This window comes from Heteronotia binoei, chromosome 21 (assembly GCF_032191835.1).
Source record: "Heteronotia binoei isolate CCM8104 ecotype False Entrance Well chromosome 21, APGP_CSIRO_Hbin_v1, whole genome shotgun sequence".
NCBI classification, from domain to species: domain Eukaryota; kingdom Metazoa; phylum Chordata; class Lepidosauria; order Squamata; family Gekkonidae; genus Heteronotia; species Heteronotia binoei.
Window position 1 is genome coordinate 156274465 of NC_083243.1, and position 14700 is coordinate 156289164.

A 14700-nucleotide genomic window follows, 5' to 3' on the forward strand; every position below is an offset into this window, starting at 1 on the left:
AACCAAAAACCTAATACTTACGCTGTGGAACAAACACCTCGTCACTGCCATAATGAAACATCATTAGTTTCTAGATGGTAGTCAAAAAGCTGTCTCTCATGGGTGAGCATGCATACAACTCTAACAATTAAACACTATTATGTTCCACTGATCTCAACAAGAAAGAGTTGGTAGTGAAAAATGCCATCAAGTCACAGCTGACTTATGGCAACCCCATAGGGTTTTCAAGGCAAGAGGCTAACAGAGCCGCCTTACCATTGCCTGCCTCTGAATAGCAAGTCTGGACTTCCCTGGCAGTCTCCCATCCAAGTACTAACCAGGTCTGACCTTAACAAGATTGGGCTAACCTGGGCCATCCAACTCTGGGAAGGAGAGTTAAGCCACTGAAATGATCACAAGATAAAATGCTTTGGATAGACTGTGCCCCTAAATTTAAAACTGCCGAGCAAATCTATCTGTGTAGCCATAGACTGGAGATTCTTGGCCTGTCCACGTCAATCTTGCATTCTGCAGTATCCTGACTGTGCAGTGCAGTTAAAAGCGGATGTTTGGCACAGCACAATAAGCAACTAATGTCCTTCATCTGCACTGACCTGGATGGCCTAGGCTAGTCCAATCTCATTAGATCCCTGAAACTAAGGAAGTCCAGGATCACAAAGCAGAGGTAGGCAATGGCAAGCCACTTTGGAACATTTCTTACCTTAAAAACTATATGGGGTCACCATAAGTCATCTGTGACTTGACAGCAAAAGGAGGGGGGGGGAATCCTTCATCTCTGCATCTTAGCCAAAAGCAGAACATGATCTTTCCTAAATATGATCTTATAAGAAATCTCCCCTTAAGAAAGAACTCAAGGCAGGAAGAGTGAACTGCTTTTTCTGGGATTAGTGTTCAATTCTGGAGCCCAATTTTTTCTTCTCATATTACCTGAGCATATTAGGCCACTACCCTCTGATGTACCCAGTCCTCCTGGAGCTTACTGTAGGCCCTATACTAAGAGCCCTCTAAGCTCTTGGAGGATTAGCTACATCAGGGGGCATGGCCTAATATGCAGAGGAGCTCCTGCTAGAAAAAGAGCCTTGACTGAAACAAGTATCTGATTTCAAAATGGGAGAAATGGCATTTTACCTCAGTTTATCTTCACTAAGGTGGTCAACATTTAGGGGTTTGCGTCTTTCTGCCAGCACTTTCTTCTTCAACTCCCTAGCGGTTTGTTTCTTTCCTCTCTTCTGATCAGCCTGTAAAGAAAAAGTATTTTCAGAATATCACACCTCTGTATAAATGCATTGAAGAAAACATAACTGTCCCAAGGAAGAGAAAGCTGAAATTTGGTATGTCCCAAATTAACAGTTCTCATCCAGTGAGGGAGGCATTTTACCTCAGTTTAGGGAGAAGCAAGCAACAGGTAAGCAAAGCACCTGTTCTTTCTTGACATTTCCCATTGTATTTCTTGATTGACAACCCACTCACATTTCCCCCTTTGTACCTCATTGTAGGAAAGACTTTGCCTGTACTTTTAAAAATTATCTGTTATTACTGAAGCATTACTGAAGCAAGGTTTTGGGAGACTGTATCGGTATCTTGCTTCCATAGAATCTCTCCCAGTAGGACTGCTTGACCTGACTCCTTTCTTTTCCTGAACTTTTTCTTCCCAAGCGCAGTAGATGCTTCGTAATCAACAAGAATACAAAGTTACACTCTTGAAGTCAAAAGGCATAGAAGGGTGTAACTCTGTTTAGGAGGTTTTTGTCAATCAGGACGGCTAAACCATTTGCTTCCTTAAATGTTCACAATAGCACAACTGTCATAGCACATTATAAGAGGATATGTGACAGTATGTTGGAAAACTGTGGGTAATTGTCCGCAAAACTTAACCAACTTGCTGATGCCTATCCAAGAAAAAACCCAAACCCAATAAATGTTCTTTGAAACTAAAGTTTCTTCCTTGGCTGCTTCTTGAGAGCTGAAGACCCTTCTAGTTCTATGTGGTAATATGTTTCATAAACATTTAGGGAACTACAACTAAGGGGATTTTCATATGAGTTCACTGACCACATTCATGTTTCCTCATTCCACCTGTATGTTTATTTACCTTAGCCAAATAGCTGCTGTAGGAAGCACCCATGGAAGAGAGAGCCTTCTTCTTCTTCATGTCATCTTCAGCCTTTCTCTTGGCATCTTCTTCCTCCCTTCTTGCCTTCTCCTCCTGTGAAATGGACAAGAGAAATTGGCCAGCATTAGGTTTGGGAATAACCTGCATAGAATAAGAAAATCTCCAACCAGAATAGGGTTGCCAAGTGCAATTCAAGAAATATCTGGGGACTTTGGGGGGTGGAGCCAGGAGACATTGGGGCAGTGCCAGGAACAAGGGTGTGACAAGCATAATTGAACTCCAAGGGAGTTCAGGCCATCACATTTAAAGGGACAGCACACTTTTTAAATGTCTTCCTTCCATAGGAAATAATGAAGGATAGGGGCACCTTCTTTTGGGGCTCATAGAATTGGACCCCATGGTCCAATCGTTTTGAAACTTGGGGGGTACTTTGGGGAGAGGCACTAGATACTATACTGAAAGTTTGGTGCCTCTACCTCAAAAAACAGATCTCCCAGAGCCCCCGAAACCTCCAGATCAATTCCCCATTATACCCTATGAGAATCGATCTCCATATAGGGAATAATGAAGTGCTCAGCAGAGGTTTCCCCCCCCCGCCTCCCCATTTCTGGTGACTTTGAAGCGAGGGATTGGCCTCTCTACTCACGAGTTGCTGCCAACTTCTTCAAAGTAACACACATACACCATCCCAAGAGGAAACCTTTCAATCGGAGACTGAAGCCTCCTGAGGTGGAAAGGCACATGGTCCTCTGGGGGCGGGGCTTACCCCCGCCAGCCAACTAACTGGGGGCGGGAAGGAGCCTGGGAAAGCGGAAGAACCCCTGCTGAGGATTGGCAAGCCTAAACCAGAAAGAATTTTTTTTGGGGGGTGGGGTGGACTGTAGAGTAGGGGAAAGCATTAGAAAAATAGCCTAAAGCATTCTGCATAGCTGAATGATGCAACCTGCTCTTACATGGCATTGTGGTGTCATAATGTGGACAGACTTACAGCAAGTCTGGCCTGGCGCTCTTTTTCCTTCTCAGCACGGATTCTTTGCTGGTCAGCCCTTTCAGTTCTGCGCTTCTCCTATCCATTGAACATGGAGGGGGGAAAAGGTTCCTGTATTATGTCTTATTCAAGCTGATAGAACAAAAATGTTTTAAATAATCCCTGTCTGATCATCTGATAGAAGAAATTACCATTGACACAGCACAGTCCAATTCACAAATCAGTTAATGAGTCTGAACCAATGACCAATTTTTCATGAAGTGAGCTATCTTACCTGGGTTAGCTTGGTCATTTGTAGCATCTTGCAAGAGATAGGAAGATGCCACTTTTACCCTGCATTAGATGTGGGGTAATAAATTTTTTCGTATTTGTTCAGGAGCACTTGCAAAATTCATTTCTACTCAGCTGGGATGAAGACCATTACTTTAAAACTAATTCAAGAATCAAATCCCACCCCCACCCCCGGCTATCCAAAACAGCAGTGCTTGAAACACTGTTGCATGATATTCATTCAAAATTATGACAATAACCCACTCTTAAAAATTCTCTTTTCAACCTCTTTTTGTCAAAGAGAAGGGGTAATGCATTTAAATTTAGTTCTGAAATGACATATTATCCTTCTGGAGAAAACACTGCTGTGGAGATCACATTACTGAGACTTACGATTCTCTCTTTGAGGGCTAACAGCTCCTCCTCTTCTTTCTTCCTTCCTTCAAAGTGACTGTCAATCAAGGCTTGGAGCTCAATCAAGTCTTTGTTCTGCCTCTTCTTTTGAATGTCCTGGAGAAAGAAGAAAAATATGTTATGATGACAGCAATGATAACGATAATAACCACTTGGCTATATAGATCCTTTAATATAACCTTTTATTAAAAATCCCAAATGCTTATTTCCTTGTGCGATGCTTGATTAGGGAATGTGCAGAGGTGGGATTCTAGTATTTTAAACTGCTTAGCTGAAGTATTTTGAAAGTTTAGAGAAGTCTTGTAATCATATATATTTGATAGGAGCAAGTTATACTCACATCAAAGTCTACTTTCTCACCCTCTGGGATTTTAGGTGCAGTCAGCCTAAGTGTGTGAGAGAAAGAGAAATGCATAAAAACTCCAGTGTTAAGTGTTCTCAGAATTGCTGTTGATAAGAAAGCATAACTCGCATATCATCATGACAACAACAGGTATTTTACTTACGTTGGTACTCTGGGCTTCTTTTCTACATATGAGAATGCAGGAAGAAACAGAAGACAAGGAGAGAAGAGAAAGAAAATGTTTAGAAAACCAGAAAATAAATCTCAGTCTGGTTTGCTAAAACAGAAAATGAACACTAAGACCATTTGGTTATACCCCTGGACATCATAAAGGTACAGTCTGCCACAGACCAGTACTACTTCGCAGTTAAAATGAAATATGGAATGAGCTTTCATATATATTTCAACACAGCACCTGGAAGGTAGCAATGTCCTATTAGTTCTAATTTTCAAATCCTGGGGTCTTTGGTAACCAAATGCTAAGCATGAATTTAAAGGATTCTCTCATAAAATGTTTTCTTTCTCTGCTGGGGGAGGGGGAGGGTTGCAGTAAGATTTCAATAATAAAAAACACCCTAACCTGGATAGCCCAGGATAGCCTGATCTTGTCAGATCTCAGAAGCAGGGTCATCCCTAACTAGTAGTTGGATGGGCGACCTCTAAGAAATACCTGGTTAATTATGTGGAGGCAGGCAATGGAAAACCACCTCTGAAATGTCTCTTGCTTAAACAAGTTCAGCTTGGCACCTAGTGGTGTTAACTAAAAGAGCTAGAACTTCTGGCTGCCAGACAATCTTAGGATCTCCTGGCTATACTACACACACTGCCACACAATTATTATTAGTAGTAATAAAAATACTCATAGCCTATTGGACAGAGTATTGTGCGCCTTTTTCCATTTTAGGCCCTGTTGAATCTCCTGTTCCAAATTCACAAGGCAATTCACTAATTTGACAATCAGGTTGAAAAACTATGCCACTTTTTTCAATCCAGTACCATTTGTTTTTGCAGTGGTAATAATGTTCTGTGCAAGTGGTAGTTTTGTGGTGATTTTTCAGTAATAATAATGTTCTGGACAAGATTTTGCCTCTGCCCACCATAATCCTCAAAGGAAGATTTCAAATACAAAGCCTTAAAATAAAAAGATCTCTAGCCGTGCTCCCCCACCCCCTTTAAAAAAAAAGTCTAGTTCAGTGAAGTGTTTTAGAGAACCTAGTAAATTAATCTCTGTTTTATTATGTTTTTGGTTGGTCCTAAAAAAAAAAATCTTATGGGGCTTTTGCTTTTTAAGGCTATGCAACTGAATAGAAGTTGGCCTGAAAAGTTCTAAAGAAAAATAACAACTTTGAGAATGACTGAATTAGTGTGATCAACAGATTTATTCTGAGGTCAGCACTGGGGCTATCTAAAAGAATGCCACATTAGAGGGAAAGGAGAAAGATAGCAAAATAATGTCAAAATATGACAAGGGAAAAGGATGGGTTGATAGGTGATGTTAGATGCATGTATTTGCTCTTTTGACTCAGCTCTTTTGTGCTAGATGGCAACAACTGACATTCTTGCCTTTTCTCTTTATCCAGTCATCTCCCATGGTCTTTTTCTATTTCCCTCCATTTTAGCATTGTGTTAGAATGATTTCTTTGAATGATTTATATGATTTTTCTTTTTTTGCTTGCTTCAAGTCTACCTTAACCACACTTCTTTAAAATTATCTAAATCTGACAGGATTTTACTTGAGATTCTAGTACAAAATAGCAGTATCACTGCACTGTCTGTGGAACTCAGTTAGTGATTTGTGTTGCTACATTAATCTGAACAAGTGCTTATTCTCTATTAATTTAAATGTGTATCGTTATTTCCTTAATATATTGTGACAACAACAACAACAACAAAAATTCTCACTCATTAAGCCACAAGCTTTTTCACCAAATTACCTTGAGAAATACAGGGGATGAAAACACAACTCACACCAAGCATTATTTCATTTCAGATATACACAATGTTCTCTTCCTCTCAGTCCTTTACATCTAGGAATAATTTATTGCTATTTACCACAAATGTCAGATTAGTATAATATCAGTCCAGTCCCAAGGAGAATTACACCTATCTAAGACCACTGAGTCTAACTTCAATGGACTCAAAAAGATGTAGGTCTGTTTAGGACTGAACAGCAAAGCACTATAGAGAACATTTTTTAAAATAGTGTTTTTATTAGATTTACTATTTAGTTCACATTTGGTTCTACAATTTAACAAACATATACTGTTGGACAACATCAGGAATTCAGGTTTGTTTTTGTTTTTTTGTATTCATTTAATGTTACCCTGGAGTAAGAGAGCACAAAGTTAGGTTTCTGATCCTGGAATAAAAAGCTATAATTACATACTGGAAGGATTTGTTATGGGGATTTTTTTCATTAAAAAAAGATATTCAAGTGGATCACAACACAAGAAGTAGCTTATGAAGAGGGAAATATCCAAATTTAGGACTTATTTAAGTTGTTTCTATTACCAAGGAACTAAGAAAAAATAGGATCACCATAGCAAAATTATTTATTGTGATGCACCTTACTATATCTCATTCCACCACCACCGTTCTAGGTTTTATATAGCATTTCTGTAAAGCATAATCCCACAATGATATTGCCAAAAGAAGTAATCCTCCAGTGCTTTGTCTAAAATAAGAGGGGAAAGATGGAATTAAGGATAAGTTTTTAAAAGGAAAAGGTGTTGGCGATCTCATGTCCAGCAGTCTTAAAGTCTCCCTTTAGAATCTGAAATTTAGAGAACTTAAAAAGTCATCAGTAAGAAAAGCTGCTATTCTACCCAATAGTAGTCTCCACTGGAAAATCTCAGAGCTCTGAGAAGATTGATGATGTGAATGATTTTATTAATTTATATCTTCAAGGTGTTACTTCAGATATTTGAGCTGCTATGTGGGGGAGAAAGGTCTGGTAATTTGAAAACCTGTATGGCTGAAGCAAAGAAAAGAAGCTGTAGGCATGGTGGCACAACAGGGTTTCTCATTTGCAAACATGATTGTTTGGTCCAGTTTCCTAGCATTGCATTACATAAGAATTAGATGTGGGTGGGTGTTTGAACTGAGGATCTCTTCAAATGACACCAAAATCACAATATGCTCTTTCTCCAGCTGCAGGTGAAAATCAAAGGAAAGAAGCCCAGACAATGTGCTACCAATATTTGTCAACCATTTGACCCAGTGTCCTATTTCTCTTTTTCTCTCCCCAGCTTCCCCTCTTCTAGTAATTAAAATCATCCATTTCAATGCTGTAAAAACAAAGAATAATAACAGGGCAAAATGATTGGTCATACATAGGTTTCCAATGATCCCATCTGAAACAGGTTTGCAGGCTTTGTACCACAAGACAACTAAGACTGCTTGAATGGAGTAAAAACACCCCACCCCAAATTGTATAAATTTTCCCTCAGACATTATTCCATTGTGAGATGTGAGGGAATACTGGCTGGTAATTAAGATATTGGGAGTCTGAAGATCCTGGATAATTATTAGTTTTAATTAGTGAACTTATTACAGTGATGGTCACTTTAGGCTGCTTTATACTGTCAGCCTGTTGGCCTTTCAAGGTCATTGCAATCTACTCTGATTGGCAGTGGCTATCTAGAGTCTCAGGCAGCAGTCTTTTGCATTATGTACTACCTGCTTCTTTTAACTGGCAATGCCAGGAAATGAACCCTAAACTTCCTATATTTCAAAGCAGGTGCTTTATTATTCCAGCCACAAATATCTCCTGGTGGATAGATATGGATTGCTGAACTACCAGACTGAATAGAGGTTGAATGGATAGAAAACCACCAGGAGATCTGTAAATTTCTGTTCTTTGCCTGGGGCTAAAAATGGGGAAGGGGGTTATCCAATACTTGGCAGGCCATAGATGGTCTGCAGATGATCTGCTTTCATCCAATACTCACAAGTTTTAGAGACCTGTCTGAGGCAATATTTTGTTTTGCTGATTATTTTGCTATTGCTTGTGAACTGGATAGAGATAGCAAAGGGAATATCATGCTATTGGGGGGGGGGTGTTATAAAAGCAGAAAGGATTATAGAATCAGGGGTGTATGTTATCAGTCAGGATAATTCAGCATAGCTTGACTGATAGCAAGAAACAATATGCTTTTAAACCATATATGACAGACAGCAAAATAATGATGCTCAAAGAATGTTAAGTTGTCATTGTTTGCTCCCTCACATTTGCCAGTTTCACCTGAGACAATTCTATTAAAATTTGTTTATGGCTGGACACAGCTAGTATAATTCTTTTTTTTTAACTTTATTTCTATGTCAAGTCAGATAATCAGCTGATTTTGCCCTCAGTTTCAAAAACTGATTGCCACATGGCCTGGAAGGAAAGGGTATTGACTAAGAAATACAAGGTCAAAGAGGTTAGATGCATGGTTCTTTGTACTGTTTTAGCAGTGCAGTCCTATACATGATGGCTGATTCCACTCTCACCGGGACAGGCTTCGGTTTCTGTGCAAAATGCCACCATTTTGTGTGGGGGCAAACCTACAATTTGCCGTGTTGCAGTGTAAACCTAAAAAAACAGGTTTACAATGCGGTGTGGCAAATCATGGGTTTGCCCCACGCAAAATGGCAGCGTGGAGCAACTGGTGCAAAATCGTCAGCTTGCTCCACACAGAAATGGAAGCCTGCTCCAGAGCAAGGTGAGTGCAAAATCAGCCATAGTTATGCTAATTAAAACAAATGTTTTATACTTGAGTAGCCCTGCATAAGGTTGCACCGTAAATTACCTAACATGCCTTTGAGTATATCCAAACAGGTACCCTTCATGCCTAGAGTGAAAGTCAAAACCTTCTCACTTAGTTTGTGCCCTCTTTTGTTTTTTGTTTTTCTCTTTCCACTTCATAATCCTTTTAGCCCTCCTCGAAATTTTTACTGCTAACACAAAGCCTGAATAAATATGCCCTCTGGAAATAACAATGTATCTGAAAGCATTCAGCAGTCATATAAAAACAACAAAAATTCCTTTTCAAAAATCTGCAGCCACTTTCTTCAGTTTAAATTTCAATTGATCCTTTTTCATATTTGTTTTAGGCACACAGTCTTGACTTGTGTGCATCCATCCAGAACTATGCAAATAGAAACTCCTATTCTAAAGTTGCCTGATTCCTCAAATATTTTTCAGCATTATTTTTCCTGCTGTGGGAAAGAAAGGAAGGAAAAGGTTCTGCAGGCTCACAGCACATACCTTCTTCACGGGTTTCTTCCAGGAGTGACATAGAGGAGAGAATAAAAGAAAAAAAGAATATATGTGTAACCATTTTCAATCTAATGGGTAGACAAGGAATGAGTGAAGGAAAAATAATAGAGACACCAGTTTTAAAGAAAAGAACAAGTATACTGCAGCATAGGCCCCTGAAGAAACTGTAAGGATGTGAAAAAAATAGCATTGGGTTAAAGCAGCTGTGAGTATGAAACATTCAAAGAAAACAAGCTGTTAAGTTATAGTTTATTAATAGGAAATGTTTATCTTGTTTCTTCTCTTCCAACATCCAATTCATGCACTCATGTATTCTCTGCACACATGTCAGAGGTAATATGAGAATTTTGGAAGTTGTGTCACATACCTGGTTCAGGAGCTTCATCAGGTGAGAAGTATCATGGAACAAGATGTAGTGGACAGCAAGAGAATGAAAACAAGATGTAGTGGACAGCAAAAGAATGAAAACAAGAGGGACATGTTAATTACAAGTTCTTGAACACTTCTTTGTGAGCCTGGAAAGTGGGAGGAGAGGAAAGAGGGTAGTAGGGCATATCGGTAGCCAGTGGGAAAGAAAATAAAATTTTAAGGGACATGTACATGCAGCCAGATGGGAAGGATATGAATGGCTTTCACCAGGGTACATAGATGAATGGTGTATATGATATACCATCTTGGCAAAAACCAAGAGGATTAATGGCTATTATGATTTAAATATAGATCCTGAAAAAGATTAAACAGGATTTCATTCATCTAGAGTACAGCAATAGTAAAGGCAGTGCTCAGGAAAGGACCATCTTCAAGGAACCAAGAACTTCAGAAATGATTACATCTCTTTCTGTCTCTTTTTCCCTGTGTAGATGGTGTCACTAGTGCATTTTATGATCAGTGTGCAGTATGAAATGTAAAGCTAAATGTATTTATGCTGTTTTTCATGGGGTAGGGTTTAATGTTTTGAACAAAGAGAGGTAGAAATGTTCACAGATCTGCATGGTTAATTTCAGGGTATCTACTGCCCTAATTTTAATATTTTAGTATTCAGGCATGCAAATAAGCTAGTAAAAATGTCATAGTTATGCAGCAGGTTTTAATTTATTCTAATAACAAGAATAAATATGATTTGTTATATTGCAGTATTCTTTTCACATCAGTAGATCAAATTTCACCACAATTATGTCAATCATATTGGCTTGAAAGACTTGATCCTGAATCTATATATGCCAGAATAAAATGAGGATATAACTGTGGATAGTTTTTAACTTTTCTAAAAACCACCTTTTTAAAAATCACACTACTGCATTTTCATTTATGAATCTAGTAGCTGTTCCATAAAGTGGCTCCCAACCCTTTTGGCACCAGGGACTAGTTTTGTGGAAGACAATTTTTTCATAGACCGGTGTGTGGGGGGGTGTGCTGGGGTTTTTGTCACCCCAGGCTGCCCCCCACCCCTTTCCCCCATGGGTTTTTTTAAATGAGGGGTAGGTGAAGGTCGCTTTGGAGCGAGGCTGCATTGCCTCTTTTTTCCACCTGGATCCCAGGTGGGCAGAAGGGGTGGTGGGGCTGCTCTGCCTCGCTATGAGGCTGCTTCCCCTCCCTTGCCTCCCCCAGGCAGGCGGGCAAAAGGGGAGGTGCAGCACCTCTGCATCACTCCACGGCCCGGTTGTTAACAGGCCACGGACTGGTATTGATCCACGGCCCGGGGGTTGGGGACCCCTGCCATAAAGCACAAGTAAATTTATTTTATACATTGAAGCCATCTATCAGGATCTGCTTAGTCCAGATCTTTCCTGATTCTGCAAAACTCCTCCACTAGGACTCACTTAAGAAAACTGTGTTTTTCCTTCATCTGTACTGCAGACACCTCTGTACTATATATTTTATCCCACTCCCAATTCTTAAACATAAAGGATGTTAAATCACGTTATTTTCAAATAAGGAAGGTTATAGGACTACAATTAAAAATCAAGCAGGCGTTAAGAGTTATTGTTATCTCCTGTTTTCCTTGCTCCACCTTTGAATTCCTGCGCACACACCACCCCTTAAGAAAATTAGAGGAATTCAGAAGTCATGTCACATACCTGGTTCATGAACTTCATGAGGTGGGAAGTGTCAATAAGGGAAAAGGAAGACAAGACAATTAAAGAAATAGAGGATTGTTACAACCTTGAACTTTGTCAAGTTAAGGTTGAAATAGATAATTTATAAATAGGTTAAGAGGGAAAGTAAATTAATAAATGGTTTAAAATAAAAAGAAGGGGACTGAGAAGAGACAGCATGCATATATGAAGCAACAGAAGACTAAGGAACATGCAAACAAATACTGTATATGTTGAACAATATTGTACTAAGTATCACATTGTCACTTGTGATACTTTATCATTATTCATGCTTTTCTGAATTATATAGAGTCAGTGCACATATTACCTATCTCAGCAAGGACATAATAATAATATATTTAATAAATAATATAGTAAAGCTAAATCATCTTCTTATAGAGATATGAAAGCATAATCATAATCATTTAGCACTTCTAGAAGTGTAACTGGGCACTGAGAATGAAGTAACATAAAAGATTCCAGTCCATAAATTCACAGTCTAATGAGCTTGATATACATTTTGCATTATAAAAATATATCGGCGGTATCGGCCGGTATCAAACCTTCCCTTTTTGGGTAAGGTTATAGAGCAGGCGGTGGCAACTCAGCTACAGGGATTCCTGGATGACACTTCCGCACTGGATCCATTCCAGTCCAGCTTTCAACCAGGTCATGGGATGGAGACGGTTCTGGTCACCCTCATAGATGACCTCATGTGAAATCTGGATCAAGGTGGCTCAGCAGAACTGTTATTATTAGATCTGTCAGCCACATTTGATACGGTTGACCATCAGCTACTGACTAGCCGCCTTGTTGACGTGGGGATTCAGGGGTCTGCCTTACATTGGTTGTCCTCTTTTCTCCAAGGTCGGGGACAAAGGGTGGTGATAGGGGAGGAATCATCCCGAAGGCACCCATTTATATGTGGTGTGCCACAGGGTGCGGCTCTGTCCCCAATGTTATTCAACATCTATATGCGCCCCCTTGCCCAGATTGTCAGGAGGTATGGGCTGGGATGTCACCAATATGCAGACGACACCCAGCTATATACTTTACTTTACTTTATTCGATTTATCTATTGATGGGTGGTCAGTCCGACTGTACCCCGGAAAATCTAGACCTGGCTCTTCAAGCCGTAGCATCTTGGCTCGAGGCCCAAGTAGCACCCACTACTAGATCCGCCATTTTTCATCTTCGGTTGGTGTGGCAGTTGGCCCCTAGCCTGGAGCACGATGACTTAGCAATGGTGATCCATGCTACTGTCACCTCAAAAATAGATCACTGTAATGCTCTCTACATGGGGTTACCCTTAGCACTGACTCGGAAACTACAGCTAGTGCAGAATGCTGCGGCACGGCTGTTAATGGGGCTCCCCCGGTGGGAGCACATTCAACCAGTGCTGAGATTGCTGCACTGGCTACCTATTGTGTTCTGAGTCAATTTCAAGGTGTTGGTATTGACCTTTAAAGCCCTCTATGGTCAGGGGCCTTCTATCTGTGGGACTGCCTTTCTCCACATGTTCCCCAGAGAGCACTGCGTTCAGGGACAAAAAAATCTATTGTCCATCCCTGGACCAAAGGAAGCTAGGTTGCAGCTGATATGAGCTAGGGCCTTCTCGGTGGCAGCACCAGAATTGTGGAATGCTCTCCCGGAGACCATAAGGGCCCCGCGGGATCTCTCTACTTTCCACAGGGCCTGTAAGACTGAACTGTTTCGACAGGCCTTTGAGATCTAACCGGGGGGAGAGCTGCCACCCTACATCATTATAGAGTACTATGTGATCACCACTTATATTATATTGTAGTAATACAGCACCATGAAATGAAATGTTTTTAAAAAAATTTAAATTCGAATTATCTTTTATTGGTTTTAATCTGTAAAAATGAATGTTGTTAGCTGCCCTGAGTCCGCTTGCAGAGAGGGCGGGATAGAAATTTAAAGTAATAAATAAATAAGAAGAAGAAGAAGAAGATGAGCTATGAATATTGTATTCAAGGATCATATATAAATTTTATCAAGAAAGAGTACATGTTACATTAAATGCACAGGATAACTTACATTCATAAGAATCTGTTACTGTATACTAACTTTCTGTGAATGCCAAGGAGTGGTTATTCAGCAGAAAACTAGGCCTAATTCTGTTCTCATTATATCTTTCTGCAAATCTATCAACTACTGGCACCCTTTGACTGCAAGGGAAAAGGGAAAAGAAAGGATGGCTTCATGAGGGAAGGACCTTCAAGGGAAAAATACCTCATGGCAAAGGCAGCTGCAGTGAGGAAGATAAACTGGATAGAACTGCCCCCTCCATGTTGCATTAGCAGAGATTTGCTCCACTTAGATTCCTCAGCTAGTGCAAGAAAGTGTCCTTTTTGTTGGTGCTCCAGAGTAACTTGTTGGCATTATATAAAAGAGAGGATGCTGGACTAGATGTACCACTGATCTGATCCCGCAGGGCTCTTCTTATGTTCCTATGAGTGATTACCTCCTCCTTACTGCATCTCCTCAGGTCATGGGACATTTTGCATATAAGGTCCTGTAAACGTTGGCATCAGGTTTTTTTTTTTTTTCGGGGGGGGGTGTCACAGCATGTTGCTGGGAGAAGGGGAAGATGTTCCGGCTGTCCATAGGGTTGGCCCTGGTTAGTACTTGGATGGGAGACCATCAAGGAAGTCCAGGGTTGCCACACAGAAGCAATGGCAAATGAAAATCCTATGGAATTGTAAGGTGACTGAGACTTGACAGCAGTTTCCTCCCCCAGTAATATACAGCTGGTTTGCCTTGAGACCTAGGCATAGGGCAGACAATGTCTATATAAATAAAATTCTCCTGTATTTTTTTCAACAAAGATGTAGATACACAGATTAAAATATCCTTGCTGTTTAATCAAAAGGCCAATAAGTTTTAAGTTGGCATCAGCTGGTCTGTAATTCTGCATCTTTCTTCAGCAACTGAGTATGTATGTCAGGATTGAGCATATGAAAGAAACCAGTTTCCTCCAAAACACACACACAGACACACACAACGTTGATGACTATGTAATATTCTTAACAACCCCTTCTTCAGTCATGTGAACAACGGATATATTAATGTGGAAGAGGAATATATAGATTTTAACGTATGACCCAAAAGAAAATCAGAAAGGTAATGTAATTGGAGCAGGAATTTCTATGAATAAGTATGCTGAATTTACTGAGCTCAACAGAACATTGTCCA

At 40.0% G+C, this 14700-nt stretch overlaps 1 protein-coding gene across 1 annotated transcript in view; it reads right to left on the reverse strand.

Annotated features, from left to right (window-relative positions):
• The window catches only part of TNNT3 (troponin T3, fast skeletal type), a 31357-nt gene that overhangs the window by 11312 nt on the left and 5345 nt on the right, over positions 1 to 14700 (reverse strand). The window contains exons 4-11 of the mRNA XM_060262394.1: positions 9756 to 9767; positions 9377 to 9391; positions 4292 to 4313; positions 4126 to 4171; positions 3765 to 3881; positions 3102 to 3179; positions 2093 to 2206; positions 1129 to 1238 (exon numbers count right to left, since the gene is read on the reverse strand). Coding sequence (XP_060118377.1) covers positions 1129 to 1238; positions 2093 to 2206; positions 3102 to 3179; positions 3765 to 3881; positions 4126 to 4171; positions 4292 to 4313; positions 9377 to 9391; positions 9756 to 9767 — 514 coding nt within the window. The remainder of the gene's footprint in view (positions 1 to 1128; positions 1239 to 2092; positions 2207 to 3101; positions 3180 to 3764; positions 3882 to 4125; positions 4172 to 4291; positions 4314 to 9376; positions 9392 to 9755; positions 9768 to 14700) is intronic.